This window comes from Suricata suricatta, chromosome 1, assembly GCF_006229205.1.
Source record: "Suricata suricatta isolate VVHF042 chromosome 1, meerkat_22Aug2017_6uvM2_HiC, whole genome shotgun sequence".
Classification (NCBI taxonomy): domain Eukaryota; kingdom Metazoa; phylum Chordata; class Mammalia; order Carnivora; family Herpestidae; genus Suricata; species Suricata suricatta.
Window position 1 is genome coordinate 146,144,574 of NC_043700.1, and position 16,645 is coordinate 146,161,218.

The window sequence follows — 16,645 nt, forward strand, 5'->3', positions numbered from 1 at the left end:
AGCTGTTTGAGCTGAATCCTTGGCTCAGAGTCCAGTTCTGGGAGAACTCTACCACCAAGAATACTGACAGAAATGTTCCCATCTTTCCAACACCAAATCAATCAAGCATCTTCAGCAGTACACCCACACACTATTTTCCCTCTTATTATAATGAATTTTCTTTAAGAAGTCCCTTTGCTCTTACAAATCCAACATATCTGCTCATCCAGATGCTTCTAAAGAACTGTGTTTCTGTATTGACTGTTCTCTGTCCTGCTTCATTAATGTCTTCTTCTCTATTGGCTCATTCTCACCAGGAAACATACTTTAATATTCTTTACTTTGAAGAAACAAAAATATCTTCTTTCTAGATCTCAGAGACACTCCAGACTCTCCAAGGATCTAATGTGTTAACTTTTACTGAAAAATGTATCAAGCAATCCATACTTGCTCACTTCTCAAAATGAGCTACTCTACTTAGGCATCTTTCCGAATAAAATTCCACAAATTCTGTCATTGACAGAACCATTGTTAACTTTTTCCATTTCATCATATTTGCCCACTCAGAAATATTCTATGGTTGACTATTCTTGGCTTCCATGACATAAAGTTATTACATATATCTTGTTGTCTGTACTATCTGAGTCACCTTTACCAGAGCAACATTCTTCTTAGGTGGTTTTATTCAATAATTCACCCTAAATACCAATATTTAGGTGTTACTAAATACCAGTCACTCTAAAATCTCTATCTCTAATCCTGACAAAACTGCTGTGCCATCAAAAGTCCTGATAAGGCATTTTCCTAGCATGATTTTATAGTCCATAACTTAAAATATTAAAATAATCACAGGTTTTTAAAGATGAGGGCCTTATGATCATGTAATCCAATCACTAAATTTAAAGGTTTCATCAGCATGCACTCAAAGTAAAATGATGTTCACTGAAAAGAAAATCATCTCTTTTTAAATTAAACACAATTTATTTATAGAAGTGCAATGTGATTGAAGAAGGAATATATGGTAATGGTTAAGGAAATGGACCTCCAAGTTTGACAGTCTGCTGAAATCCTAGCTCTGGCCCTAACGGGCTGTGAGGTCCACAGGTGAGTTAATCGCCCTTGTAGAAACTTAGAAGTTTTATTGCAGATTGAATTTACACATGAAAAGGACTTAGAATTGTGCCTAGCACATAGCAAAACTTCAACAAATTAACTAATTGTCTTAATATTTTGCACATAATTTCACAACACAAAATCTCAAAATGCTATTTGATTAAGTACAACAATTACAGTTGATTTAGGGGCAGAACCAGGGAGTACTGGAATCTATGACTAAATTTTTACTTACAGTATGTCACTGAAAATACACCACAGTATTTAACTTAATATTGTCTACAATATTTTACTTTAAATATTTTCAAGAAGCATTTGAAATGGGTTGATTTGGATTTGGAAGCTAACAGTCTTTCAGCCCAATATTACTTATTCAAAATTTCACACAACAAATTTTCAAATCAGTAAATTTTGTTTGTTTCAGACAAATTTATATACATATGTGTAATCATGGTACTAAATAAAAATTACAATTTAAAGTAATTTGTGTCATTTTAAAGAAATCTCTGTTAGGGGAAAAAAAGTATTTCATGGTAGTTCTGATTACAGTAACCAAAACAAATGGGATTTCTTATGTACATAATTCAGCCTTTGGAACTACTCATATCTTCCACATAATATTTCAAAGAACGATCACTTAAATAATGACTGGGTAAAAACTGGCTTATGTATTGAAAACAATGATCCGCTTGGAAGCAAGCAAAAGTGATTCAAATGCTTTTTTAAAGTTTTTTTAATGTTTTATTTATTTATTTGTTTATTTGTTTATTTAATAGTTTATTGTCAAGTTGGTTTCCATTTAACACCCAGTGTTCTTCCCCTCAAGTGCCCCCCTCCATGCCCACCACCCCCTTCTTCTTCCCCCCGTCCCCTTCAGCCCTCAGTTTGTTCAAGAGTTTCTCATGATTTGCCTCCCTCCCTCTCAAATGTTTTCATGGACATTTGGAATCTATAATTCCAAGTTTACTCATTCCTTGTATCATTGTTTATAAGCTGAAATTACATTAAAATAATATATGAAAAGTATATGAAGTCATATTTGTGAACTGTATCTATAGTACATAAGAGTTAATTTTACAAAATAGAAATAAAGAAGGTATTGGGGTGCCTGAGTGGTTTAGTCAGTGAAGCGTCTGACTCTTGATTTTGACTCAGAGCGTGATCTTATGGTTTGTGAGCCGAGCCCTTCATCAGGCTCTGTGCTGACTGTGCAAAGCCTGCTTGGGATTCTCTCTCTCTGCCATTCCCCTGCTTGAGTGTGCTCTCTCTCAAAATAAATAAATTAATTAAAAAAAGAATTAAATAAGATATTGTAAATATATGAACAGAGTTTTTAACCTTTATTCAAATGTTTAAAATTCAAGGAAAATAAAGAGCGATTATATTTTTAAATGAACAAAAAATATAAACATAGAGTAGGTTTAAAGTTTTTTATCCACAGGAGTGCCTGGGTGGCTAAGTCTGACTTTGGCTCTGGTCATGAGCTTATGTTTCCTGAACTCGAGTCCTGCACTAGACTCCGCACAGAAAAGGGGGGTCTACTTGAGATTCTGTCTGTCTCCTGCTCTCTTTGCATCTCCCCAACTTGAGGTCACTCTCTGTCTCTCAAAATAAGTAAACTTAAAAAGAAAATGTATCTCCAAATTGTAACTAAATTCTTACATTAATTTTTAAATGATATGTATCATTTAAAACATCAGGGGGCACCTGCGTGGCTCAGTCAGTTACGCTTCTGATTTTGGCTCAGGTCATGATCTCATGGTTTATGGGTCCAACCTTTGCGTTGGGCTCTTGTGCTGACAGCTCAGAGCCTGGAGTCTGTTTCAGATTCTGCGCTCCTGCTCTCCCTGCCCCCTCTGGCTAGCACTCTGTCTCTCTCTCCCTCAAAGATAAATAAAAACATTATAAACAAATTTAAAAAAAAACACTAGAATGAGCTAGTGTTGAGATAGTGTTTTATAAAGAATGTGGAGACAAATGAATTACAGTAATTAAATGTTCCATTTTCATAATATAAGATTAAATTTTCATTATTTAGCTACATAGACAGTAGCATATTATTAGTAAAAAATTAGACTTGGTTTTTGTAAACTTTTTCAAAGGTTAGAAATATAGGATGACTCTCAGAAAAATGACATTTTTAGGCTGCTCTATCACTAATATGTTTATGGACATAATGTAGGGAAGTCATTTTCAGGTAAAATTTTGTGGAAGTACTATAATATTCATCATACTAACTTCAAAAAATCAAGATTGTTGTGGTATAACACAAAATAAATGTTTGGCCTTTTTCCTGGGGCAGACTTTCTCAAACCTTCGGACTCTCTTGAGTGATAATAGTGTCTTTTGTATGTTAATGAATGATACTGGGTGGGAAGAGGGATTAGGAAGGGTGGAGGTGAGCAGAAGGGAAGGTCTGGAGAAAAAGCCACTGATTAGAGGGGTGGAACTTTCAGCCCCACACTTGCCTACAACTCCACCCCCGCTAAAGGGTGGGGGCCCCAGAGATGGAGTTCCATCCTTATTGGCCAATGATTTAATCACTTATCTTTGTAATGAAACCACCACTAAAACCACTAACAGATGCTGCAGTTCAAGAAGCTTCTGTGTTGGTGAACACTATGGAAGGGCTGGAGGGTAGACCTCAGAGAAGCCATGGAAGTTTTATACTACCACCACCTCAGTGCTCACCCTTATACATTTCTCTCTCTCTTTTTAATGTTTATTTCTTTATTTTAGAGAGAGAGAGAGAACACAACCAGGGGAGGGCCAGAGAGAGAAAGAGACACAGAATATTACGTTTATAACAAGTATATATATATTAATATCAATGTTAATAATATAAATAGGGGAAATAGAGGATTAAAATAATCTTATAATGATGTTATTGTTTTCAAGGTTATATAACTTTCCTTCCAAGTAGATGAAAACTTCTAAACACAATGGATACTTACTATGTATAACTATGATAATTTACTGTATTACTTTAAAGGAAAACTTCTGCTGGCCAGTAAGTTAACAGAACTCAGTCATAATTTCATCATGTAGAGGAAGAACTGTTTTGTCTATACTCCTTATATAAGACCAACCTTCACTTGTATACATGGATCCCATCCCCTGACTACTCAAATAAAGAAACCACACAGTTTCTCCCTCTTTCCAACATCAACTACTTGTCTATTCCAGATTTAAAAAAAAAAAAAAGCTGTAATTTCTCTCATGCTTAAAGTTAACCAATCAATAAAACACAAGCAGAGCTCCCTTGTCCTTATGTTTCCCTCCAACTACTACATATGTTAGCTCTTATTCACAAAGAGATTTGAAAGAGTTGTCTTTACATGTGTTTTCACTCCTCTCTTCCTGTTCTCCCCTCAACCCACTCTAAGAAGGCATCTTCAATCACTTTGCCAAAACAGCATCTGTCAAATGCACATGGATCTCCATCTGGTCCAGTGATCATGTCTAAGTTCCCACCTTAACTGAAAGGCTTGATTCACCTGGCTTCCAGACTCTATGGTCTTCTTCCTTTCTTACTGGATGCTTTTTCTAAAGCTACTCTGTAGGCTCTGAATTTCCAATATATCTACAAGTTAGTGACCCAAGGTTATGGTCATTGGTTTTCTTATTTTATTTTACCCAATATCCCTTTGTTTTACCCAGTCTCATAGTTTTAAGATAAAGTCTACCTTGACCAGTTTACCTAAGATTGCGGCCAGTAGCCACACTTCTAGGTCTGAAGAGTGACCTCGGGGAAGCTATTTGTGAGAGGGATAGATAGAGCTTAGCTCCTGATTAACATCACTGAGCTACTGAACTGATTCTGAAATCATCTAGTTCTGGATTGCTTTGTCCCATAAATGATCAGTGACATAATTTTGAACACGATATTGGCCAGCATTTGATACAGCAGGAGCTATCCAACAGAAACATACATTCTAGTGACTAGTGAGGGAAATCAGTTTGACTGGATATCACTCTTATTATTTTGCCACATTTACATACCACTATTACTATTTAACCACTTTTTTTCCAAATCATTTCACTCTTCTTAATATTTAAAAGAAATGTATCACTGTGACAAATTAAAGAAGCAGGATTATTTGATATTATAGAAAACAATAAACATACAGAAAGTGAAACCAATACTAAAAACAATAAAATATAAAACCACTGCCTGCAAATATAAAATAAAACAGACCTACACAGTTATGACTCCAAACTGAAATCTCTAGGGTTCACTGTCATTGCTCCAACAACCTACTCAACATTGACACTGAGATGTTCAGTCTTAAAGTTACGTTGTCTAAAAAAAAAAAAAAAAAAACCTCTCTTGACTGACACCTAATGTATTTTTCCTACAGTTTTCCATATCTTAGTAATAACAAACAACTCACCCCAAGCAACAAACTTTGAAATCATGATCCACTCCTTTCTCTTATAGTCTATATAAAATAAATTCACAAATTCTATGTTTGTCTTCAAAATAAATCCCACATTTTAGAACTTCTCATTTATTAAATACATTGATAAATAATTAAATAACATCAAAGGTCCTATATTAAAATTAAAATCTGTGAATAATATGGAATACTGATGTCATTTACTTATAATTATCACTTAGAGATTTCTTCCACTCTTATGAAAATCTGTACTTAAATATTTTTGGGGAAAATGAACCTTATGACTTCAGAAATGTCGGTTTCATTAAAAAAAAATCACTTACCAACTTTTTCCAAATTCTGACTGTACACTTCACACAGGATACAAAGAAAAATCTGTCTAAGGCATATAGAAAAAACAAAGGAGCTGCTAATTTTGTTTTTATTATAAAGAAGAGCTATTTTTCCTGTAGGTAGTCAGTCTTTCAGGCATTCTCATTCTTAGAGTGTAACTGACTTTCCTAACTTTGATATAAATCTTATGTGATTATTTTAGGGAAAAGTGAAACTATTATTTGATCTTAAGGTATAATGCAGAACAGTTCCAGTGTGCCTACGACAGTCATGCTTCAAACTGTCTCCTCAAATGTCAGCCCTACCAGTGTATAAAACAGTGATGCAAAAACACCTGACTCCTAGAAAGATCATATGGGAATTTAAATGCATTTTAATGAAAAAAAAAGTAATAAAAAAGAGACCAACACTTTTACGTTTCAGAAAACTTAAAACTACAGCCTAGAATGCATGATTCAACGAGACTGGGAAAAATACTTGCAGAATGCACACCTTTGTGAATCTGTGGTTGAAATTCGTTTTCTAGATAAGTAACTGTGAAATGCTTTTACTGTGGAAATTAAGTTAATCAGTAAATAACTACTACTTACTACCTTAACTTGTTGAAAGCAAATCTAGTGGTATGATAACAATACACAGAACTGCAAACAGTGTTTTTTAGACTATTCCTCCTCAAACACACCTGGATCATTTATGATAACGTTATGACACATTTCCAGGGATCTTTAACCACAGACCAAGGAGGTGGAAGAAGACTGGGAAAAATGAAACAACAGACAGATAATAATCCTTTCAGAATTTTCTTGAACATTATTTTATCTTATTATAATCAATAAAATAAAGCAATGACTAGTTCTACTGTTTCTAGGACTAGAGTGCTTATGGGATATATGGGCATGAGGAGGTTTATCTGATAAAAAACATAGATTTGGTGAAACACATCTTTACTATCGTGTGTTGACCCAGTAATCTTTTTTACAAAACAAGTGACAGTTTTTAACAACCACATCATGAAATATTTAAAATACTTAGAAATTGGTAAAATTTTTGTTAGAATTTAGTGGTATTGGAGGTGAAAGGTAAACTATGAATAAAATCAATTACTTGGAGATATAAACTACTTTTTTTTCAAGTCTAAATGGACTACATGACTCAACTGAGCTTCCTTTTAAAAAACTTAAATTGGTATTTCAATATTTTTATACCACTAGCTAATATTTAGAGAAAAATGAGAAAGTACTAAAAAACATTTTCCTAAAAACTCATCCAGAAACTTTGAAATGGATCAATATTTTTACTAAATACAACTCAGAACTAGATTTGCTATTCTCATAAAGGTTCCAGCTCTTTTCAGGATATTGCTCTGACTACAGTATAAAGATGATATTTGAAAAGGAGGCCCTCTCCTTTCTCCCACATAACTCTCTTCTAGCTACAAATATATATAATGATCTTAATGTATTAATATAAAGGAGAAAAATTGAAGCATTAAAATATTCTTGTGATATTGTGGCATTTTCAAGATTAAATCAATTTGCTCTTCTGCCTTCAATTTTTAGAACCTGACACCCTTAATTCCATAAAGTAATAATGTAATACTAGTAATAATGTAATAATGTAACATATTACATTCAAGCTGAATGTAATTCCCAGTAAGCTGTTTCTAACAACCTCTAGAAACATAGTCCTCAATGTAAAAGTTACTTTTACGGAACAGAATAAGTAATTACAGGTGCTGGTGAAGTATAATATTTTTTTCTATTCATCTCTGAAGTTATTCAGAGCCTTCTTAGTTTTCTTTATGTATGGCAGGTGTCCAAACTCATTGAGCATACTTTTTTTTCTTCAGAACTAACTACAGAATTTGCTATTTAATAGTTAAATGAGCATTTTCCTCTTAGAGCCAATTCTTTCATAATAGAATAAGTTTGGTTTAAAAAAAAAAAAGCCATCTTCCATGACATTCATAATGACACCCGGTGATAAACAAATTCTAGGCACTCAAACACTAATGGGATTTTGATAAGAAATTGAGCAGATTTCACCATGAAAAACACAAAGAGCCAAAGGCAGCAGTGTATTTCCACACCATGGTTAAAAATAATCATACCATTTTGTATGGGCACAAATTATGTGATGTATGCATCACACATATAATTATATTTAATTATCTCAAAACTCTACAAAGTAGATACAATTATGCCCAATTCAGAGACTGAGAGCCATGATGAAACTTACAAGGTAATACAACCATTACAAGACTGAATAGAAAATTAAACCCGTGAGTCTGGCACTGAAGCCATTGCTTCCCTGCACTACTGTGCCTTCCCCGAACAATTAGAGCACAGGGAAGAAGGGAGTAAAGTGGAAGTATTTCTTTAGACCATCTGACAATATGTTTGCTAACTCATCACTCATTCTAAACCTAAGGTAAGAGGAGAGACCAGAAATCAGAAGACATGACTAAGCCAAAATGGAAGTCTCAATGCTAAATTCTGTACATGGGAAAGGGCAAAGGGACAAGCAGGAAAGTGAAGCCTAAGTAGATTCCTTGTCCCTCCATTTAGGCACCAATTTTCTTTCTTAGGCCTAAAAGCTTCTACTTTTTACTCTTTAAAGTGCCTGTGATGTTATTAAACCAAAAATCGAAGAAATAGTTGATAACTATGTAAACAGTACATTTTTATTTTGAAAGTCGCTGCCAAGAGTGCCATAAGTTCTCCTCAATAAATAGTTTTATGGGGAACCTGGGTGGCTCAGTTGGTTAAGCTCTTAATATAAGCTCGGGTCGTGATCTCAAGGTTTCATGGATGGAGCCCATGTTGGGCTCTGTGCTGACAGTATGGAGCCTGCTTGGTATTCTCTCTCTCTCCTCTCTCTCCACTGCTCCCTTGCTTGCGCACTCATGCACATGCTCTCTCTCTTTCAAAATAAATAAATAAACATTTTTAAAAATAAAAAGTTAGTTTTACATGTCACAATACTTTAGCAACAATGGAGGTTGACTTCATGCTGGTAATAATTCAATAATTATTTTATTTATGTTTACACATATATGTATGCATTTAAAATTAGATTTTTGCTATGAATACTGTAAGCTGCAGTTTCAATATGTCAGAAACTCAACCAGAAAATTCTAAAGACTGGAATTACTTTTTTTCAAATAATCACCTATTTAGATGAAAAAGAGACAAAAGACAAGTAAGTAACAGTAAATAGAAATGTAGACAAGTAAGTAACAGTAAATAGAAATGTAGTTTTAAACTTAAATTACTTTTTTAGAAATCTGAGAACTGGCATACCTCAATTCCTCGGTAATCATGTTACCTATACTAAATCACTATATTATTTTTTACAGAGTATAACATTAATATAGTAACGAGCCAGCCAAATGAATGCTACAAACTAAAACAAAAATGTGCTTAATTTAATAACCATGAAGTAAATTTTGAATTAAAATATAATTAAATTATTTTTAAGATAATATATTAATTAGGGTAAATTGGTAGTCAGCATGGCATAGTGTTAGGGAAAAGAAAGTGTTAGGGAAGAGAAAAAAATCAGAGCTAAAACCTGAAGCAAAAGTACATCTGGAGTGGCCAGAGGGGCAAATGGCTTAACTAGAGCCACACCTGGTGGCTGAGACAGTTAAGCATCAGGCTCTTGGTTTTGACTCAGGTCATGATCTCACAGTTTGTGAGATAAAGGCCCTCATCAGGCTCTGTACTGACCGTTCAGAGCCTGTTTAGGATTCAGTCTCTCTCTCTCTCTCTCTCTGCCATTCCCCAGATCACTCTTTCTCTCTCAAAAATAAATATATAAACATTTACAAACAAAACAAAACCAGAGGTTAAAGACAGAAAGAAGCAACTAGACCAGGAAAACTTTGTAGGGCAGGGTAGGGGGTCTGGACTTCAGTGTGAGAGTAACAGGAAGCTGCTGAAGAGTTGTACTCAAGGGGGCTGCATGGTGGGATTTATGCTTTTCAAGAGCTCACTCCAGCTGCAGGTGGGGGCAAGAATCAATATGGGGAAAGACCACTGTGTGGTTCTGCAGAAGTTGATGGTGGCTCTTAAAAAATGGTGGCCGGGGTGCCTGGGTGGCTCAGTTGGTTAAGTGGCTGACTTCGGCTCAGGTCATGATCTCATGTGAGTTCAAGTCCTAAACTGGGCTCTCTGCTGAGAGCTCAGAGCCTGGAGCCTGCTTCTGATTCTGTGTCTCTCCTTCTCTCTCTAGGCCCTCTCCAGCTCATGGTTTGTCTGTCTCTCTCAGAAATGAAAACAAAAACAGAAACAAACAAACAAAAATATTAAACTAACTGACTAATTAACTAAAGAAATAAATGGTGGCAGTGAATATGGGGAGAGGCAAACATATTTTCGATAAAGGAGAGATCTATGTGTGAAAGAACATGCATAATAAAAGCAGTAAATATTTGATAAATGAATGAATGGTTTTAGAAATTGTTGACTTCTGAAAGGTCTTATATGGTGGCTTTTTTCCTCAATAAAGTGAGCAAGGTGGCTTATCTTAATTATTTTACAAAAATACAAAAAAACAAAAAGAAAACATTATGAAATTTTATGCCCTGTTTCATATACTGAAAAAAAGACTCTCCAGATAAATGATGTTTTTCTTTAAAATAAATACTCTCATATCACTTGTAATATTTAAAAATATATTATTATACAGATTCTTATTAATTTTTTCAAAATAAAAAGGATACCAGGCTTTGTGTTTTCCCTAGTCTTCAAAATCATCATTACCTTTTATAAATTCTTCTTTCCTTACCAATTATGTCCTGTTGATTTCTTTACAAGTGCTTCTTAAATAGTTGATATATTTTAAGTAAAACAAAATGTCCTTTACATTCTGGGGAGTTTTAAGGAATATCTTCTTGAGGTTGCTGTCTTATTTTCTCCTTCCCACATGCCCCTATATCCTGCCAAGGGCGACCTTCACGACCTCATAGAGAAGAGTGTGCAGGTTCCTCAGTTTACTGCTCTCCCTCGCTTCTCCCCCATATCTACATCACTCGGATTACTTATTTCATCCAGTCTCAGGGGAAAAGAGCCCCCGTTCCTCTCGTACCTAGGTTGAAATGTGTCCTTCATGTAATCTGATAGAGTGGACTTGATTGACCGCTGTTCTGGATTTCATTCTCTACAATTCCTCAAGTCGCACCTATAACAATGATTCCCTTTCTTATGTTTTTAACAACTCCATTATTGTTCTTCTCCCTCAGCATGTCCATACTCATGTTTTATTCCATCTCAAAACCACCCCTCCTAATAATTACTTAATTTCTCTTTTTGCCTTATTGATTCTAAAAAAATCATCAAAGACTGTATGTATGTATATTCCTCTGCTCATCTGATGGTTGACTATGTTTCATTATCATACCCGTTTTATTTTATTTTTATTTTTAAAAGTAGGTAACATATTTATTTATTTATTTATTTATTTATTTATAAGTAAATTCTGTGTTCAATGTGAGGCTTGACCTCACAACCTTGAGATCAACGGTCACATGTTCACTGACAGAGCCAGCCAGGTGCCCCATTATTGTAGTCATTTTAAGAGGACAGGAAGGCATAGCAAGGCTAAATAAATATTCCAAAGACTATAAACTATAAAGCAGTTTGGACAGAATTTAAATCAAGATATTCTCATTTAAAGCCTTACTTTGTTTCATAATATAAATCTAATGCCATCAATGTCAATACATGTACTTATCACCTTTTTTGTGTTTGGTTTTTTTAAGCAATAACATCATAAAGATTTGACCCATATCACTTAAAATATATATATGAATCATTACAGAACAAATTGATCTTTTAAAATATGTGACTATCATAAGCACAAGACCTTTTTTGCTGATTTTTAATGTTGTAAAAGCTGTTACGTAAGTATCAAAGTATTTACTTTTAATAGTACTTTAAAAACATAACATAAATGGTAATAAAGTATTACGTGCATTTTGCTTTATGTCATAAACTAATAGCTACAAAGGTGTTATCATTTACACTAAAGTAATAAAAGTATGCTATGACAAAGAAAGCATGTTTTATAAGCCTATTTATTTATTTATCTAAATTCAATTTCATCAGAATAGACCATCCAAGGAACTAATACTACAGTTTAGAAAAACAGTCTAATTGTACATAATTCAACAAAATAATGACTATTATCTCAACTAAGTAATATTAAGAACTACAAAAGTCTACTACTCATCATAGATAATTCCTACTTTGCTCCTTTATATTATTTTTCTAATTTCTTAGCTACCCTTTTCAATGAAGTTAAACAGATGATTCCTTCAACAACATTAACCACAGTGTCAATACACTTTTCTCACTAAAGTTGTAAATGTAATGCTTTATTCTATAAACATTCATCAAACGCCTACTATGAGCAAGAAACTATGTCAGGCACTAAATGTAGATGAAAAATGGGTGACATAGCTGTGCTCTGAGGTAGTTTGAGGAGAATGTTCAAAAGTCACAGGTGACTTCATGAAACTTCTGAAAGCACATTTATTTAAATAAAAACATTTAACCAAGTTAATGCATAGCACAGGAAAATTATATACAATTACAATTTAATATATAACATACATTAATGACTAACGTACATCTCCCCATTACTATCTCTCTCAAATGTCACAGCCTCTGAAGGAACAAGATAAAAATTTTGGTTATACTGAGAAACTATTTTTTTCTTTTCAGAAAATGTAAATCAGCTTCGTTTTGTGTATATATAAAAGAAGTAATACTCATGTGGAAAGGAATGTGAATATTTCCATATCTCTGCATGGCAAGGGCTTTTTGAGCATAGAAAGATAGAATTTGGGTTAAAAGGACAACCCTTGGAAGTTGAAAGATGGTTGAATAGATAAGGAGAGACTTTTGGAGGGATTTACCTCCCAAGTGGGAAATGTTAACATTTCAAAGGGGGGTGAAGCCTGGAGCTATATATTTATACACCACAGGACTTTACTCGGGAGTTGGGTTTTCTCTTCCTCTCTCAGAAGGACCTGGGGGTTGGCTGTATAACAGCTCCTCTACAGATGCCCAGATTAATAATGTTGGGGTTCTTCTCCCATGGTGTGCTCGCCAGACCACCATCCTACTCTCTTTACGTGGCTCTGAACGGAGGGATGAGGTGTTAGTAACCTACGTGGTTACTGCTCCAAGAGACAATAGTCTGTCCAGATACAGAAACTTTGTATCGGCTTTCAGGACAAAATAAATAAATGTACATCTTAAGAACTTCTCATGTTGTAAATCAAAGATTCGGGGACAACTTTTTTTTTTAAGACAAAACTTCATTATATTTATTCTCAGGCAGATCAGGTCATCTCAGGAGTCAATAAAGGATGTTATTCAGCAAAGACAACACATCGATCCTCATCATTCTGTTATAAGATTTCAATAGAATTAAAAGTAGGGATACTTTATAGTACCAAAGTTAGGATGGCTAAAGAAAACAAAAAGAAAAATCACTTACTTGATATTATCAAGGCAGCCCGATTCAGGTTTCAGAATGGCAGTATGATGAAACATTTTATATAAAGCAATCCCAAGGAAGATTACATTAAGCTGTAATATAAAAGATACTGTTATGTAGCATAACTGGAATAAAAAAAAAAAAGTAAGTCTGTTCTCCATAACAGATGAGTTGTTCTGGGAAATTAGCTCTCACTATACTTATAACAGAATTGGATCATAAATGATTGCCTAGGATTTTAGCAAAGGCAAGAAGCCACTTTAGGGAATTGGGATACCAGTGAGCTACAAAGCGCCATTACGCCAAAATACCCACTAATACAAAAGCAGCAGCAGTCGGAATGATGCTGTGAAAATTGTGAGACAATTCAAAGCCAAGTATATGTTGAAAAAAAAAATGGGCGTATGGGTGGCTCCGTCGCTCAAACTTCTGACTCTTGATTTCTGCTCAGATCATGATCTTTTGGTTGGTGAGTTCAAGCTCCGTGTCAGGCTCTTTGCTGACAGCACGATGATGATCGGAGCCTGCTCGGGAGTCCTCTCTTTCCCTCTCTCTCTCTGCCCCTCTCCTGCTTGTGCATGTGCACATGCTCTCTCTTCTTCTCTCACTGTCTCTCAAAATAAATAAATAAACTTAAAAAAAAATATTCCAGGTGTGTTATTATTTCTGCCCTCTAAACATGGCCCCAAATGTTACTGTTTGGGGATATAGTTTGAAAGCTACATTCCAAAAACATAAAACACCAAAATCAACATATTTTTGAAGAGTTAGACCAAAAGGATTGGAAAATGGTGTTAAATTCTAATGCTACAACAAATTAGGATTAAAGTGCAGAAAACCCTCATTGATACTGTTACGTCACTGGAACCAGAGAGAGCACTGGACTGAAGACAAAAGGAAAAGGATATCACATATATGCAAACTACAGAAAACCACATATTAAACTACCCTTTGTGACCTCGTTTGTTTTAATATGTTCCAAATTTTAGGATTGGTGGGGACGAGAAAAATCCAATTATAAGCTCTACTGAAGTTCTCCCAATAATACAGCTCCTCAATCCTTTATTAAATCCAAAAAGTCTGAAACAAAAGTATTAAAAAATTAATTGAGTGGCCAAAAAGCCTAACCTTAACTAAATGTATTTGGTGGGAAACTGAACTTGTACTGACATAAGGTTCTTCTGTCTTTATTCCACTTGGTTTTACTCTTCCGATTTTTTCTTTTGCTTAACTATTACTGTATTTGGTTTCAGAATCCTGCCTCATCCGTACTTTTAATATTGGTTGATGTGTTTGATTTGGAGCAACTGCTTATTCTCTACTAGGAATTCTATATAATATGCAGTACATGTACCATAATATCTTCCTAAAGTTTGAAAACTTTCTGATTCTAAAATATACCTATTTCAAAGGATTTCAGATACTGAATTGGAGATCTATGTCTTATTCAAAATCAAGAGGCCATTTTATTTGGAGAATAATTTTGTATTATAAAATGAATAGTATATAAATAATGCCAAAATAGAAACTAAATTACAATAAATAATTCATATTTGAAATCAAGATATTATGCATCTAAAAATACAAAAGGAAATATGATTCTGGAACACTTGCCTAACTTTTTTGTGTCATTCTTAAGTGAAATCCTTTTGCATTTTAAAGTTTGTGAGATATATAAAAAACAAAGCTGGAAGCAATAGTAAGTTATTTGGCCACATTTCCAATTTCTGATTTCATTCATAATTCAAATTATCTAAATGAAAAAGAAAAGAAATATACGGTTGTGCAACTTGAAGTTATCGCTGTTCAAAATCCTACAAAACCAAATAGATTTTTTTGGATCGGGCTCCTAAGGAATCATGGTACTACATGAATATTTGCAAAGGTATGTTTTCTTCCCCAGCAGTGCTGATTATGTATTTTTCAACATAAACGTAGACTCTGATAAGTGTCTAATTGCTTGAGTCGTATAGATCAAATAAATAGATGCTTTCCCCAAATTCATCTATGTAAGGCAAAGATAGCCAGTGCAAGGTTAGTAGAAGTTTCATTTCTTGACCTGGGAGACACATAGTTAGTGAGGAGTTCTTACCATAATTATCAAGGTCGCTGGTCCTATAAAGCTCCAAATGAAGTAGGTGTCAAGTCGGAGCCAACATCTGCAATGAAACACAAGGGAGAGAAAGCATTCAAGGACTGGGTATGGGACATACATCAAGAGTGAGAGAATGACAGAGAAGAATGAACTGCAAAGCATCCCACTGGGAGACAGGAAATATTACATTGCTTGTTCATTTAAATGCTGAATTATGTGCCCAATTTCTGACAGCACTATTGATGGAGTAAGATAATTACCCCTGGAGGAAGCAGGGAAAAAATGGCACTAGGCCTATTTGCTAAGTCCCTTTGTGTCTGTCATAGGAGCCTTAAAAAAAAAAAAAAAAAAAAAAAGGAAAAGGAAGAGAGAGAAAGCCATACACATAGCCATTAAATCCAGAAGCTTTAAGCTATCCTTTTCTCTCCAATTATGGTGCTACATAACCTGTCTATCAGCCGTCAGGCAAAGTGACATTTTCCCGTCAAGAAGATCTGAGGAAATTCAGTACAAAGAAGAAATAAATTTGGTATCAGAAGATTGAAGTTTAATTAGGTTGGGCAGCCAACCTTTGAGAGTTCTTGAGTCTGAAAAAGTGCATTGTTACTGCCGATGCTTCTGGGGTTGCAAATGATCCTTAGCATCCCGTGAAGTTGATTCATGACCCAAAAGTAAATTATTAATCACTTAATTTCAGTCACATTTAATACTCCCCCAATTCTTAAGGCCTCTGGGAAATTACATTTTCATTCTACAGATGACGGGAAGAAAAAATGGAAGTGACTAGTTATGAGAAAGATTAATGTAAATTTTGAACAAATTACATTTGATGTTAAAAATCATATCTTGAATTATTTGCCATTTTGCTATATTTGAGGAATAATTAAAAAAGGAAACACCTCCAGTGGAAAATATTCAAGAGTGGTTTGCTAAGTGGTATAAAACTACAAATCCAAAGTACATAAGTATTTGATTATTATGAAAATGTTACTTAAACCTCAGCAATAATGGAATACCAGAGAAGGTATGAAGAAAGGAACTTATCAATGTCCATCAGTAGAGGAATGGATCAATCAAATGTTTTCTATTCATATGAGGAAATGTCATAAAACAGTTAAAAGGGAGGAGGTATCTCTCAATAAGAGATCACAACAACAAAATTTAGTGACAAAGCAACATGAAGAATCTATGCTTTACATCTTTGAACACACAGTTG

General features: G+C 34.3%; 1 protein-coding gene across 15 annotated transcripts in view; it reads right to left on the reverse strand.

The window, feature by feature from the left end:
* The window catches only part of ADGRL3 (adhesion G protein-coupled receptor L3), a 504,973-nt gene that overhangs the window by 57,848 nt on the left and 430,480 nt on the right, over positions 1-16,645 (reverse strand). For all 15 annotated transcript variants that reach the window (XM_029945427.1, XM_029945417.1, XM_029945384.1 and 12 more), the window contains 2 exons: positions 15,427-15,493; positions 13,335-13,426 (listed from right to left, as the gene is read on the reverse strand). In XM_029945427.1, the coding sequence (XP_029801287.1) occupies positions 13,335-13,426; positions 15,427-15,493 (159 nt within the window). The remainder of the gene's footprint in view (positions 1-13,334; positions 13,427-15,426; positions 15,494-16,645) is intronic.